The sequence below is a fragment of the Spironucleus salmonicida genome, chromosome 6 (assembly GCF_000497125.1).
Source record: "Spironucleus salmonicida strain ATCC 50377 chromosome 6, whole genome shotgun sequence".
NCBI lineage: Eukaryota > Fornicata > Diplomonadida > Hexamitidae > Spironucleus > Spironucleus salmonicida.
In genome coordinates, this window is record NC_090601.1 from 1005380 (window position 1) to 1018201 (window position 12822).

General features: G+C 49.5%; 13 protein-coding genes and 4 non-coding genes across 17 annotated transcripts; 7 read left to right on the forward strand and 10 right to left on the reverse strand. All coding sequences in view use genetic code 6, as the record gives it.

Annotated features, from left to right (window-relative positions):
* Positions 1 to 16: 16 nt before the first annotated feature.
* On the forward strand, positions 17 to 310 carry SS50377_26181 (uncharacterized protein; the record flags this gene model as incomplete). Its single annotated transcript, XM_067909998.1, has 1 exon — positions 17 to 310. The coding sequence occupies one exon, from the start codon at positions 17 to 19 to the stop codon at positions 308 to 310; it is 294 nt and encodes a 97-aa protein (XP_067762754.1).
* Positions 311 to 441: 131 nt separating this feature from the next.
* Positions 442 to 1407, reverse strand: SS50377_26182 (uncharacterized protein; the record flags this gene model as incomplete). The annotated part of the gene is made up of 1 exon (XM_067909999.1): positions 442 to 1407. One exon carries the CDS (start codon positions 1405 to 1407, stop codon positions 442 to 444), a length of 966 nt encoding a protein of 321 aa, XP_067762755.1.
* Positions 1408 to 1843: 436 nt separating this feature from the next.
* SS50377_t20092 lies at positions 1844 to 1926 on the forward strand. Its single transcript has one exon. It is a non-coding gene; the product is annotated as a tRNA-Leu (tRNA).
* Positions 1927 to 1989: 63 nt separating this feature from the next.
* Positions 1990 to 2487, forward strand: SS50377_26183 (Peptidyl-prolyl cis-trans isomerase; the record flags this gene model as incomplete). Its single annotated transcript, XM_067910000.1, has 1 exon — positions 1990 to 2487. One exon carries the CDS (start codon positions 1990 to 1992, stop codon positions 2485 to 2487), a length of 498 nt encoding a protein of 165 aa, XP_067762756.1.
* A 340-nt stretch (positions 2488 to 2827) lies between these two features.
* Positions 2828 to 3325, reverse strand: SS50377_26184 (Peptidyl-prolyl cis-trans isomerase; the record flags this gene model as incomplete). Its single annotated transcript, XM_067910001.1, has 1 exon — positions 2828 to 3325. One exon carries the CDS (start codon positions 3323 to 3325, stop codon positions 2828 to 2830), a length of 498 nt encoding a protein of 165 aa, XP_067762757.1.
* A 63-nt stretch (positions 3326 to 3388) lies between these two features.
* Positions 3389 to 3471, reverse strand: SS50377_t20103. Its single transcript has one exon. It is a non-coding gene; the product is annotated as a tRNA-Leu (tRNA).
* Positions 3472 to 3907: 436 nt separating this feature from the next.
* On the forward strand, positions 3908 to 4873 carry SS50377_26185 (uncharacterized protein; the record flags this gene model as incomplete). Its single annotated transcript, XM_067910002.1, has 1 exon — positions 3908 to 4873. The coding sequence occupies one exon, from the start codon at positions 3908 to 3910 to the stop codon at positions 4871 to 4873; it is 966 nt and encodes a 321-aa protein (XP_067762758.1).
* Positions 4874 to 5004: 131 nt separating this feature from the next.
* Positions 5005 to 5298, reverse strand: SS50377_26186 (uncharacterized protein; the record flags this gene model as incomplete). The annotated part of the gene is made up of 1 exon (XM_067910003.1): positions 5005 to 5298. One exon carries the CDS (start codon positions 5296 to 5298, stop codon positions 5005 to 5007), a length of 294 nt encoding a protein of 97 aa, XP_067762759.1.
* Positions 5299 to 5998: 700 nt separating this feature from the next.
* On the forward strand, positions 5999 to 7147 carry SS50377_26187 (Cysteine-rich membrane protein 2; the record flags this gene model as incomplete). Its single annotated transcript, XM_067910004.1, has 1 exon — positions 5999 to 7147. One exon carries the CDS (start codon positions 5999 to 6001, stop codon positions 7145 to 7147), a length of 1149 nt encoding a protein of 382 aa, XP_067762760.1.
* A 118-nt stretch (positions 7148 to 7265) lies between these two features.
* Positions 7266 to 8003, reverse strand: SS50377_26188 (uncharacterized protein; the record flags this gene model as incomplete). The annotated part of the gene is made up of 1 exon (XM_067910005.1): positions 7266 to 8003. The coding sequence occupies one exon, from the start codon at positions 8001 to 8003 to the stop codon at positions 7266 to 7268; it is 738 nt and encodes a 245-aa protein (XP_067762761.1).
* Positions 8004 to 8094: 91 nt separating this feature from the next.
* On the forward strand, positions 8095 to 8166 carry SS50377_t20093. Its single transcript has one exon. It is a non-coding gene; the product is annotated as a tRNA-Glu (tRNA).
* Positions 8167 to 8250: 84 nt separating this feature from the next.
* Positions 8251 to 8457, reverse strand: SS50377_26189 (uncharacterized protein; the record flags this gene model as incomplete). Its single annotated transcript, XM_067910006.1, has 1 exon — positions 8251 to 8457. One exon carries the CDS (start codon positions 8455 to 8457, stop codon positions 8251 to 8253), a length of 207 nt encoding a protein of 68 aa, XP_067762762.1.
* Positions 8458 to 8562: 105 nt separating this feature from the next.
* Positions 8563 to 8802, reverse strand: SS50377_26190 (Myb-like DNA-binding domain-containing protein; the record flags this gene model as incomplete). Its single annotated transcript, XM_067910007.1, has 1 exon — positions 8563 to 8802. The coding sequence occupies one exon, from the start codon at positions 8800 to 8802 to the stop codon at positions 8563 to 8565; it is 240 nt and encodes a 79-aa protein (XP_067762763.1).
* Positions 8803 to 9229: 427 nt separating this feature from the next.
* Positions 9230 to 10285, reverse strand: SS50377_26191 (uncharacterized protein; the record flags this gene model as incomplete). Its single annotated transcript, XM_067910008.1, has 1 exon — positions 9230 to 10285. The coding sequence occupies one exon, from the start codon at positions 10283 to 10285 to the stop codon at positions 9230 to 9232; it is 1056 nt and encodes a 351-aa protein (XP_067762764.1).
* Positions 10286 to 11381: 1096 nt separating this feature from the next.
* SS50377_t20094 lies at positions 11382 to 11453 on the forward strand. Its single transcript has one exon. It is a non-coding gene; the product is annotated as a tRNA-Glu (tRNA).
* Positions 11454 to 11537: 84 nt separating this feature from the next.
* On the reverse strand, positions 11538 to 11744 carry SS50377_26192 (uncharacterized protein; the record flags this gene model as incomplete). Its single annotated transcript, XM_067910009.1, has 1 exon — positions 11538 to 11744. The coding sequence occupies one exon, from the start codon at positions 11742 to 11744 to the stop codon at positions 11538 to 11540; it is 207 nt and encodes a 68-aa protein (XP_067762765.1).
* Positions 11745 to 11849: 105 nt separating this feature from the next.
* On the reverse strand, positions 11850 to 12089 carry SS50377_26193 (Myb-like DNA-binding domain-containing protein; the record flags this gene model as incomplete). Its single annotated transcript, XM_067910010.1, has 1 exon — positions 11850 to 12089. One exon carries the CDS (start codon positions 12087 to 12089, stop codon positions 11850 to 11852), a length of 240 nt encoding a protein of 79 aa, XP_067762766.1.
* Between the last annotated feature and the right edge of the window lie 733 nt (positions 12090 to 12822).

Here is a 12822-nt window from a genome sequence, read left to right on the forward strand (position 1 = left end):
CCCGCTCCCTCGACCAATGGAAGACGTGACCTTCGCCAACGCCCAGGTGGTGGTAGTCGCCACCATCGCCTCCCTCGAGCCCGGCATGATGACCATGTCGCTCCCCCCTCAGTGCCACTACACCGTTGCGCTCGCGGGCGCCGAGGTGCTCAGGGGCGCCCTCCCCGCGGGCCCCTTGAAGCTCATCGTGGTTGGCGATGACAAGCCCGCGACCGGCAAACCCGTCGCCCTCTGCGGGAACTACATCGAGGAGTTCTTCGCGTTCACCTGCCTCAGCGAGAATGTGGAGCAGGCCAAGGCTTCGATGTGACAGATTGTCCTTAGTTTCATATTCCCTGCGCGCCCATTCCGGCATCGCGCTTTGCTATTAATTATATAATATTCTCACTGCATTAATTATGCCTCGCCCTGGCCCACGCGATGTCGGCCCGCCTGCTGAGTTCACTCGACGTGCAGCATCTCTGCATTGTACACAGCTTCGTAGGCACTGCTGTCCTGGCGGCCGTCGCCAACCACATCGCACGTGGACGTCTGACTATCAAAAGAGCACTGGCCGAGATATCTTGAGTACTGAGACGAGGTAGACCTGGCGAGGCTGACCTTCGCCAGTGGTGATAAGTTGCACCTGCGCTGGTCCTTTTCGATCCGGAATGCGGGCTAGGACTGGGGCGTTTGGTTCTAAAAATAAAAGTTGAGGACCGACAGGAGATCTAGGCTTTCAAGGCTGCCGCACGCCATGTCTCGTGGCATCAGATAGCCCTTCACATCTAATACGACGGAGCAGTTCCCAGTAGCACCCTCCTCCTCGGCGAGATGGCACACGATGTTCCCGACCAACTCCGCTTTTGGGCAACCAACGTCCACGAAATTCTAGGTCAATAAACCTGCGAACTAGGAAAGATTTTCAGCGATAAACCAAGCCACATAAATAACAGGTCCGATAGCGTCGCGCAGGCACTCATAGATTTCGGAGCTCGCCAGGCAAGTGAAGTCACGCTCCTTCGCAAAATGCACGTAAGAGACCTCGGGGGCCGATGAAATCACGGGATAGTCGGTGCGGAGAAACCCGGTATCCTTAAGGCGGGCAAACCCAAGCCCAGCTTACTAGAGTCCTGTGATTGTGATCGCATCGCCCTAAGACCCAAAAACTGCAACCGAGCTCGAGCAGTTTTGCACAATAGTGAGTATATTACTCTTCTATACGGCGGTGATGATGGTGGTTTCAATATTGGGATCCTCAGCAGTGAGTGACTCGTTGAGCTGTTACATATTTCTACAGTCCTTGGCGTGCTAAACTGTCCGCTTAGTTTGCAAATGGTCTGCGCCCTCCGACAGAGCCATGAAGGTTTAGTCGATAATACAACTATCTGTGATTTCTATTCGAGTACCTGAAGTTTAGATTATCATTTTATAATTTTGGGATAAGGAGTAATAATAAGGAGGGAGTATATATTAGATAGGAATTGCTTACGAATGTTTGTTATTGTAGATTTCCGTCCACACAAGATTTACAACACGGTTTCATTAGTAAAGCAGCGAAATCGTAAATAATTAAGTAATGTGTGTTCTGAGAGGACGCTCGTTTTAGTTGGACCCGACCAAGAAAACTGAACAATGATGTCATATGTTATATGATGAAGAATTTCACCAATGATCCGCATTCTGCAATTCAGTTTCAGCTGTCTGGACTATTTATATTCGTATGAGTGAAGTTGACATGATGGACAATGGTAATATATTATATAAAAGTATAATTATATCTTAACACACTCTGAGAGAAATCATAATGAGCAATTATCTTGCTCAATACATTATATAATGCAATATATTATATTGTTAATATGCATTTTTGGCCGAGTGGTTAAGGCGTAACGTTAAGGCCGTTATGGGACTTATCCCGCGTGGGTTCGAGCCCCACAGAATGCAATTTTATCTTTAATTAATCCTCTGCAGTATACAATTTAGTGTATTATATTAATTAGTTTTATAATGAACCTTGCCATTGATAAAATCTGCTACTTAGACATCTCCATCAACAATGCAAGCCCGTAACGTACAAGAATTGGCTTACACGCTGAAGGATATCCACTTTCTACAAGTAATTTTTATGAACTATGTCAAAGCAAAAAATACTAGAATTGCAAATTCTTTAGATCCCTACCAGGAGTTTGCGTTTAATCAGGAGATTTTGTTTATAATTCTGGTGCAGGTGGATACTCAATACATGGATGTAGGTTTAATGATGAGGGCATGCCTCTTAAGCCATTTGCAACGTCTATTGCAATGGCTAATTCTGGGCCTGATAGCAACGGGAGCTAGTTTCTGATCTTTACCGGAGAAGCCTATTGGCTAGCTGGCAAGCATGTAGTATTTGGGAGAATCTTAGACGGCATCGAAATAATAAGAGAAATTGAAAAATCTGGGGTCGACGAAGAGGGTAATGTTATTGGTGAATGCATTATTGTTGATTGTGGATGTGAGAATTGATTTTTGTGGTAATTTATAATCGTTAACTATGAGTTAGAGGAAATTAAACAATCTAGGTCTATAAAGTTAATCAATTTTCTAAATTATAGTTTACATCAATGTAAAGTCTTTTACTTCTAAAAAAATATAATAAGGATTTATTGATAAGAATATTGTATTATTAAATGGTTAATTAAAATTAGAATATATCAATGCTAAAATTGATCAACTTATTAATGTATAATATAAAAATGATGCTATTGTTATGTAAACTATAATTTAGAAAATTGATTAACTTTATAGACCTAGATTGTTTAATTTCCTCTAACTCATAGTTAACGATTATAAATTACCACAAAAATCAATTCTCACATCCACAATCAACAATAATGCATTCACCAATAACATTACCCTCTTCGTCGACCCCAGATTTTTCAATTTCTCTTATTATTTCGATGCCGTCTAAGATTCTCCCAAATACTACATGCTTGCCAGCTAGCCAATAGGCTTCTCCGGTAAAGATCAGAAACTAGCTCCCGTTGCTATCAGGCCCAGAATTAGCCATTGCAATAGACGTTGCAAATGGCTTAAGAGGCATGCCCTCATCATTAAACCTACATCCATGTATTGAGTATCCACCTGCACCAGAATTATAAACAAAATCTCCTGATTAAACGCAAACTCCTGGTAGGGATCTAAAGAATTTGCAATTCTAGTATTTTTTGCTTTGACATAGTTCATAAAAATTACTTGTAGAAAGTGGATATCCTTCAGCGTGTAAGCCAATTCTTGTACGTTACGGGCTTGCATTGTTGATGGAGATGTCTAAGTAGCAGATTTTATCAATGGCAAGGTTCATTATAAAACTAATTAATATAATACACTAAATTGTATACTGCAGAGGATTAATTAAAGATAAAATTGCATTCTGTGGGGCTCGAACCCACGCGGGATAAGTCCCATAACGGCCTTAACGTTACGCCTTAACCACTCGGCCAAAAATGCATATTAACAATATAATATATTGCATTATATAATGTATTGAGCAAGATAATTGCTCATTATGATTTCTCTCAGAGTGTGTTAAGATATAATTATACTTTTATATAATATATTACCATTGTCCATCATGTCAACTTCACTCATACGAATATAAATAGTCCAGACAGCTGAAACTGAATTGCAGAATGCGGATCATTGGTGAAATTCTTCATCATATAACATATGACATCATTGTTCAGTTTTCTTGGTCGGGTCCAACTAAAACGAGCGTCCTCTCAGAACACACATTACTTAATTATTTACGATTTCGCTGCTTTACTAATGAAACCGTGTTGTAAATCTTGTGTGGACGGAAATCTACAATAACAAACATTCGTAAGCAATTCCTATCTAATATATACTCCCTCCTTATTATTACTCCTTATCCCAAAATTATAAAATGATAATCTAAACTTCAGGTACTCGAATAGAAATCACAGATAGTTGTATTATCGACTAAACCTTCATGGCTCTGTCGGAGGGCGCAGACCATTTGCAAACTAAGCGGACAGTTTAGCACGCCAAGGACTGTAGAAATATGTAACAGCTCAACGAGTCACTCACTGCTGAGGATCCCAATATTGAAACCACCATCATCACCGCCGTATAGAAGAGTAATATACTCACTATTGTGCAAAACTGCTCGAGCTCGGTTGCAGTTTTTGGGTCTTAGGGCGATGCGATCACAATCACAGGACTCTAGTAAGCTGGGCTTGGGTTTGCCCGCCTTAAGGATACCGGGTTTCTCCGCACCGACTATCCCGTGATTTCATCGGCCCCCGAGGTCTCTTACGTGCATTTTGCGAAGGAGCGTGACTTCACTTGCCTGGCGAGCTCCGAAATCTATGAGTGCCTGCGCGACGCTATCGGACCTGTTATTTATGTGGCTTGGTTTATCGCTGAAAATCTTTCCTAGTTCGCAGGTTTATTGACCTAGAATTTCGTGGACGTTGGTTGCCCAAAAGCGGAGTTGGTCGGGAACATCGTGTGCCATCTCGCCGAGGAGGAGGGTGCTACTGGGAACTGCTCCGTCGTATTAGATGTGAAGGGCTATCTGATGCCACGAGACATGGCGTGCGGCAGCCTTGAAAGCCTAGATCTCCTGTCGGTCCTCAACTTTTATTTTTAGAACCAAACGCCCCAGTCCTAGCCCGCATTCCGGATCGAAAAGGACCAGCGCAGGTGCAACTTATCACCACTGGCGAAGGTCAGCCTCGCCAGGTCTACCTCGTCTCAGTACTCAAGATATCTCGGCCAGTGCTCTTTTGATAGTCAGACGTCCACGTGCGATGTGGTTGGCGACGGCCGCCAGGACAGCAGTGCCTACGAAGCTGTGTACAATGCAGAGATGCTGCACGTCGAGTGAACTCAGCAGGCGGGCCGACATCGCGTGGGCCAGGGCGAGGCATAATTAATGCAGTGAGAATATTATATAATTAATAGCAAAGCGCGATGCCGGAATGGGCGCGCAGGGAATATGAAACTAAGGACAATCTGTCACATCGAAGCCTTGGCCTGCTCCACATTCTCGCTGAGGCAGGTGAACGCGAAGAACTCCTCGATGTAGTTCCCGCAGAGGGCGACGGGTTTGCCGGTCGCGGGCTTGTCATCGCCAACCACGATGAGCTTCAAGGGGCCCGCGGGGAGGGCGCCCCTGAGCACCTCGGCGCCCGCGAGCGCAACGGTGTAGTGGCACTGAGGGGGGAGCGACATGGTCATCATGCCGGGCTCGAGGGAGGCGATGGTGGCGACTACCACCACCTGGGCGTTGGCGAAGGTCACGTCTTCCATTGGTCGAGGGAGCGGGACAGGAAAAACGCGTCAGGTTGGGCGCGGATGGCGCGAGTTATTTTGGGAAGGAGTGTGAATTCACAAGCCGGCGCTTACGATATATTATATAATATGCAGTTCTTTCCTTTTGTGGAAAGGCCGTTCCCAGCGTCGCTACGCGCCTGTGAAGCCGCACGTACTGATATAAACGAAAAATATTTGCCAACGTTAAATTTGCAGCATTATGAGTGCGCGCTGGAGCACCAGCTTAGAAGCGTGGGCGTCTGAGGCTAAAAATTACTATTATATCAGTTCGCTCCATTTGGTGCATTTACAGGTTCTCATAAATGCGGATTATAGTTATTCATCGCTTGCACCGCAAAATTAGCAGTTTAAGATAACGCGCATATAGGGCTACTATTTCGCTTATTGCAGCAGCTAGAAGCGCAAATTCAGGAACTGTGTAATAGGCACTGCCGCGATAGCGCAAAACGCTAATTCCGCACTAACTCAGCCGTACCCAAATTATAATTTGTAAACTTCAATATATTATTATTATATATTTAAATATAAGATTCAACTTGTATATTTTTTTCGAATAATTTTATTGTATTTTAACTCATTTCATCGATATGTAACTAAAAGTTATACAATTGTATAAAGTTAAGACAAGCTCCGAACCCCTAAATACAGACTATACCCGCCGCGGTACTTTTTAAAAATGACGGACTGCAAGGGTATCCCCAACTGCACATCCTGCGATTCTACCATCCCAGCTCTATGCGCGACCTGCGGTGCCAACCACACGCTCACCGCTGACAAAACCCAGTGCCTCTGCGGTACAAACGCCTCCTGCAAGACTAAGGAAATGTGCATCACCGCGACCTCCACCTGCGCGAACATAAGCGCGTGCCGCCAGAATCCGTTTTGCACGAAGTGCAGTAAGACGAACTCGGTCGACTGCTCGAGCTGCGCGGCGGGCTACGGCCTCGACTCGACCTCCAAGCAGTGCATCAAAATCGCGTGCGGCGTCATTCCGTACTGCAACAAGTGCACCACCGCGGACCCGACCAAATGCGAGGCCTGCTCAGCACACATGCAGATTAACCCCACCACCAACCTCTGCGAGTGCACGGTCAATTCTGGCAAGGGCTGCCAGTCGGACGAGATCTGCTCCCCGACGCGCGCCTGCGTGAACGTGGCCGCCTGCCTGCACGTCCAGAACTGCCTCCGCTGCAACAAGACGGACCCCGAGAAGTGCCAGTTTTGCAACAACGGAATGACGGTGAACACACTTGGGCAGTGCGAAGTAGCGGCTAAGTGCGGTGATAATATTTACTGCGCCAAATGCGACAGTAGCAACGTCTGCGAGAACTGCCAGATCAACCTTAAAATGGCGCTCGACGGCAAGACCTGCGAGTGCGTTCTGGGGTCCGGAAAGGCCTGCCCGGACGGAATGCAGTGCGCCAGGGACACTAGGATATGCGTCAAAGAGGCAATATGCTTGGGAGCGATCTCCAACTGCGAGACCTGCTGGTATCACGACCAGCGCCTGTGCGACGTCTGCAGGGCTGGTTACATACTGTCTCCGGACAAGTCGCAATGTGTAGCCTTTACGGCGTGCATGAACATCGATGGGTGCTCGTCCTGCAATATGGGCGTCCCAGCGCTCTGCGCGGCTTGCGACACTGAACTGGTTGGAAATGGCGAGGCGTGCGTTGCGAATAATAAGATTGGGACAGGCGGTATTGTAGGGATTGTTGTCGCGGTGGTAGTCGTTATTGGTGTTATTGGTGGCGTGGTGTACTTTATGATGAAGAAAAAGAACAGAAAAACTGGACAAGCCGCTGTGGTTAGGGACTACAACTGATTAATTCTATACGTATTTAGTAAAATTACAGTACATATAATATCAAATTATTTCATTTAGCTCTTGATTGATTAATCTACTCTATGACCTATCTGTAATATAATAATAGTAGCATGTTTCAACTTCCAAAGATGAACAAGCGCCTGCTAGCCGAGCGGTACGCAAAGCTTCCGGAGGCCAGCGCACAGGACACCATAGCATCGCTCAAACAGCTCTATCCAGAGTATCGGGGGTTCTCTGCGAAGCTGATCCAGCAGAACCTGAGCCAGTCGCCGGTGGCGGCCTACCAGCTGGCGAACTCGTTCCAGCGGTCCCAGGCATCCTTCAATGGCCAGACCACGCCCCTCGCGCTCTCGCTGTAGTCGTCGGTCTCCGGCTCCCAGACAGCCGGCGGGCTCCAGATCTTCCAGCAGCACTTCATTTTCCAGGACGCGTTCCTCCTGCCGGTGCTGATGCTCCCGGGGAAGAAGCACTCGAAGGACCTACGGATCCGGCTAGTGGTGGGCAGGGAGCACTTCCGCATCACGGCGATCATCAAGAAGGCGGGCTGCGACCTGCAGGTGCAGGCGCTGTCGCCCGTTCCGCACATTGGCGAGATCGAGGTCCGGACCGAGTTCGAGAGAATTGTCATCACGGTAGAGGGGTTCTGCGTCAGTGCGCCCCAGCAGCCGGTGGTCCAGGCGCAGCAGGAGGCCCAGGGTGCGCCGAAGCAGCAATGGGCACAGGAGGCCAGCGATGCGACGCCGTGCGCGCTGGCGCGGGTGGCAGCGGCGGGCCCGTTTGGTGTCGGGGGCGACACCGCGGCCAAGTGGCGCAACCGGGCGGAGAAGTACAACCGGGTGTACGGGCGCAGCATCTGAGGCGAAGTGACGTTTGGGGTTTGCGTGCCTGGTGAGGCGGAGGGACGGGCGATGCAGCGGCAGGCCGTACCACGGGATAGCTAGCAGTCCTACTTGGTATAACGGTTAGCATACTTGGTTCTCACCCAAGTGATCCGGGTTCGATTCCCGGAGTAGGAGGATTTTTAATGCTTGCGAGTCACTCGGCAGGAGGCATGGGGAGCACCAGGTCCAACCCATTCATTCATTCGCTCACTCGCTCCCTCACTCGGCACCGCTGAGGTCCGCCTGCAGCGCCTCCGGGCCGAAGGTCTGGCACAGCATCAGCTCCGCCAGCTCCACCAGATCCGAGGAGAGCGGCCGGGCGGTGTACAGCGGCTCGCTGGCGACCGTGGCGCTGATGAGCTCGCTGAGCTGGAGGCCGAGGCTGCAGGCGGGCTTCCGGGGAAGGTGCGTGGCCTGCGCTCCCATTTTAGAGCGGCGATGCTGTTATATGGGGGTCTGCGCAATACCCAAAAGCGCTTCCAAAATAGACCCAAGAAACCCCTCGGCCGGTTTCGGAAGGCAGCACCACTCTCACTCGAGCATCCTCGCCAGCAGCTGGATGTCCGCCAGCGCGATGTTGGCCAGCCCGCCGGCCGCCTTGAGCACGACGGGCTCGGCGCGGGCGAGCTTGTAGTACTTGTTCTTCAGCTGGGACACGGTGGCCCCCCGGAAGGCGTTGTCGCGGATCACCTCCCAGCGGCCGCCGTAGTCCGCGTAGGCCTGGCGCAGCTGCTCCTCCTGCTCGTGCGTCCACCTCGTGCGCGCCCTCATTCTAAGGGAAAGGAGCAGCGTGGGCCGGGAATGCACTTTGCCCTTCCGCTCGCCATGCGGACGGGTACTCCGCAGGCCGAAGAAACAACGGCGCGGATGGATGTTGTCCCGCCAGCAGGAAGCCGGTTTCGGAGATTATTCTGCGGACTTCCCCTCGTAAGTTGGTACCAAAGTATAATACCTGCAGAATAATTCGTCAAAAACTGAGCTTAAAACCGTGGCTTGATTTCAGCGGAATGAGTTACCAGTAGTTATTGGGCTAGTGTAGAGTTCTATCGCGGGAGCTAAAATTTCCTATATAATATATTACGTGAGGGATTTACTTTAAAAACTGATTTTTAATTTTAGGATATCTTGTGCAAACACATTAAAACTAACATTAGCGAGTCGCGAGTTGCATTCGGCCAACACACTTGTAACTGAATATTCACTGCCCATCATTTTATTCGTAGCTGCGCTGTATGCGCAACCCAGTCAGGTGCCTTATGGCGCACGAGCCTCCTGAAGCTACGCTCTGGGAGTGCGTACCCGAGGTGTGGATTGGAAACGAGCATTTGTAGTTCGCGGTTCGGGTAATTTATTATATACCTACATATGCGCGTAGTATATGATGTGCCCAACGCGAGGTCCTCCGGGCCTTCTGTAGGAAATAGGCCCCATGCATAGGCAGTAGAGGTTAGAATCGCGAGTTTCTGTGCCGCATACGCGAAAACACAGCAGCCGGAGCCAGCAAGAGCTACGCGCCCGACAGTGCCGATGACTTTACTGCGTTTTGAGGCTTGGCGCGGGGTTCAAGGCTAGGCCAGTTTTTGGAACCCGCAAATCGAGAGCTCAAACGCGCAATAAAGGCGCGGACTTTAAGCAGCACCGGGCCTTCAGCAGTACCAGCTGGGAGCTGGGACTTGCTGCTAATTAGCAGATCTGGCCTGCCTCTCTTGATCTGGGAAGGCCGCCAGGCCGGATTGCCGCCATCCTTGTGCCAGTCCCAGAGCATGTCCGAGTAGCAGTTCGAGGAAGGAAGCCGCGAAGTTACTAAGCACGACGCATGCGATAACCATGCTGGAAATTGCGAAACGGTGCTCGCAATTACAGCGCATGACTCCATAACGCAGGACGGAGCTATGCGGCAAGGGTGCTGATTAGTTAATTTCTAGTATATAATAATGCATTGTATAGGTAAATGGACGTCTTTTGAGCACCAACCTACCTCGCCCGTCGAGTAGGCTTGCCCGCTGTCCACAATTTGTTTTTGGCGATTCCCTCGAATTGTAACTACTGGAAATCGCTGGAGTCTGTAAATCTACGCAGACCTGCGGTGGTCCAACTATGCATTTACTCCAGCGCGCACGCCACATTTCACGGCGCCCTACACCACCTAAAATACCGCTGTAAATGGCACCAAGCCGCAGACTGTTTCCTCTCCGAACACGCCCTATTTTTGAACGAATTCAAAATACCGTTCAGGCTGAAGGATGCGGACCATTTTCAGCCTACGCTATAATACCATTATAAGCGTATTTCGTAGTCATCTTACGTGCGCCATAAATAGCGTACATAGTCTGGCAGCACGACGATCTTTAGCCTGGGCCTACGAACAAACGGCAGCAAACTGATTTAAGATGCGCAACACAATGTAAGTGCGGTAAAGTAGCCTGAAGTTCCAAAAGTGCCCCAGAACAAGCTCGTAAAGGATCCCCTTTCTTCTAGAGCAAATTGGGCGCAGCAGGCCCAGGCTCGCAAGCGCGCATGAACGTAGTAAGCCCAGTTTGGATCGCTTTTCGACTGCCAGGGTTTGCTTAGCTATTGGCGCGAATGCGCGTGCTGCTGAGCCGGCTGGAACAGCAGATACGAAAGAATGCAAATTGGGATAGTTTCCATCCGCGGACTTAATGCTCTATGGTATCGAGAAATAGCACCAAGAGCGCAGGTTGGGATAGTTTCTGGCCTAATACTCATGATCCAGCTATATTAATTAGACTCGCAGATGCGATTCCGCTTAAAATGGCCATGCAGCCAGCACCGCAGAGTGGCTATCAATGATAAAAGCAAGCTCCTGTGTAATCATGCGTTTGCACCCAGTTCCGTTCTAAGTTCCACGAATTAGAATATCGGGGCAAACTTATAATTTCTCCGTTGGCACATTTTATTGCCGATTTGGTAGGTATTTAGAACTCTCAGTCTGGCCGAAAAATGAATTGTTATGACTCCGGCGTACGGCCAATAGGATGTAGTCGCCATCTCCATGAAACGCAAGGTAACAAACTCTCCGAGCACTTGGGGCAGGACGCTGAGGGAAATGCGTTGAGTAAAAACTGGCGTTCTCGTTTGCTAAATAACACTTAGCAGAACCCATGCACGCCCAGTATGGAGAGCATTTGGACCTGTATTAGAGCGATCGTTCTTTTCAGCTGCGAGATACTTTCCCACAACATATTATCTAAGATTTAGGAAATCTTTAAGTTTAGATACAATAAGCATATTTTACGGAAATGTAAGCATTTGGCAAATACTCCGAATTGTCGCAGACGGGTTCAGGCCATGGGTGATAGCTGCGCGCCGTACCATGGGATAGCTAGCAGTCCTACTTGGTATAACGGTTAGCATACTTGGTTCTCACCCAAGTGATCCGGGTTCGATTCCCGGAGTAGGAGGATTTTTAATGCTTGCGAGTCACTCGGCAGGAGGCATGGGGAGCACCAGGTCCAACCCATTCATTCATTCGCTCACTCGCTCCCTCACTCGGCACCGCTGAGGTCCGCCTGCAGCGCCTCCGGGCCGAAGGTCTGGCACAGCATCAGCTCCGCCAGCTCCACCAGATCCGAGGAGAGCGGCCGGGCGGTGTACAGCGGCTCGCTGGCGACCGTGGCGCTGATGAGCTCGCTGAGCTGGAGGCCGAGGCTGCAGGCGGGCTTCCGGGGAAGGTGCGTGGCCTGCGCTCCCATTTTAGAGCGGCGATGCTGTTATATGGGGGTCTGCGCAATACCCAAAAGCGCTTCCAAAATAGACCCAAGAAACCCCTCGGCCGGTTTCGGAAGGCAGCACCACTCTCACTCGAGCATCCTCGCCAGCAGCTGGATGTCCGCCAGCGCGATGTTGGCCAGCCCGCCGGCCGCCTTGAGCACGACGGGCTCGGCGCGGGCGAGCTTGTAGTACTTGTTCTTCAGCTGGGACACGGTGGCCCCCCGGAAGGCGTTGTCGCGGATCACCTCCCAGCGGCCGCAGTAGTCCGCGTAGGCCTGGCGCAGCTGCTCCTCCTGCTCGTGCGTCCACCTCGTGCGCGCCCTCATTCTAAGGGAAAGGAGCAGCGTGGGCCGGGAATGCACTTTGCCCTTCCGCTCGCCATGCGGACGGGTACTCCGCAGGCCGAAGAAACAACGGCGCGGATGGATGTTGTCCCGCCAGCAGGAAGCCGGTTTCGGAGATTATTCTGCGGACTGATGCTATCAGTTCTAGTTAGTACGGACATAATGCACAGAAAAATTCTACAGTGGGATTAGTTGGCCAATGTTTTGATAGTTAAGGATGTAATGACGTGAAGTCGCTTAATACTATATAGTTTGACCGAATATGTAAAGTTTGTCAAGGCCCCTGCTACACTATATACCCCTTAAAGATTACTAGCAAACTAGAATAGCGAAATAAGTAAGGTATCGTTACCAGGTAATCTGAAATCTAGTGAACTCTACGACTGCTGATAATCTGAATACGGCGTGTATTTTTTAGAAGTATGGACTGAATCATGATAGCGATCCCAAATGACCATTATACTATTTGCCGTACCACACGCACAATATACACAATCCCGTAGCAAACGATCACCTACCTTTCGTGCGATAGTCATAATGGAGTTTGGTTCGATTCCATTTTGGAATGGGATAGACGTTGCACTATCTGGACCCACAGTTTATAAATAACCCAGCACTTAGCATCCCAGTACGTATATGGGAACGAGACACGCTTTCTCTTATACGGCTGAATGGACATGTTTCTACCCTGCATATATATCTTGTGTAAACCATA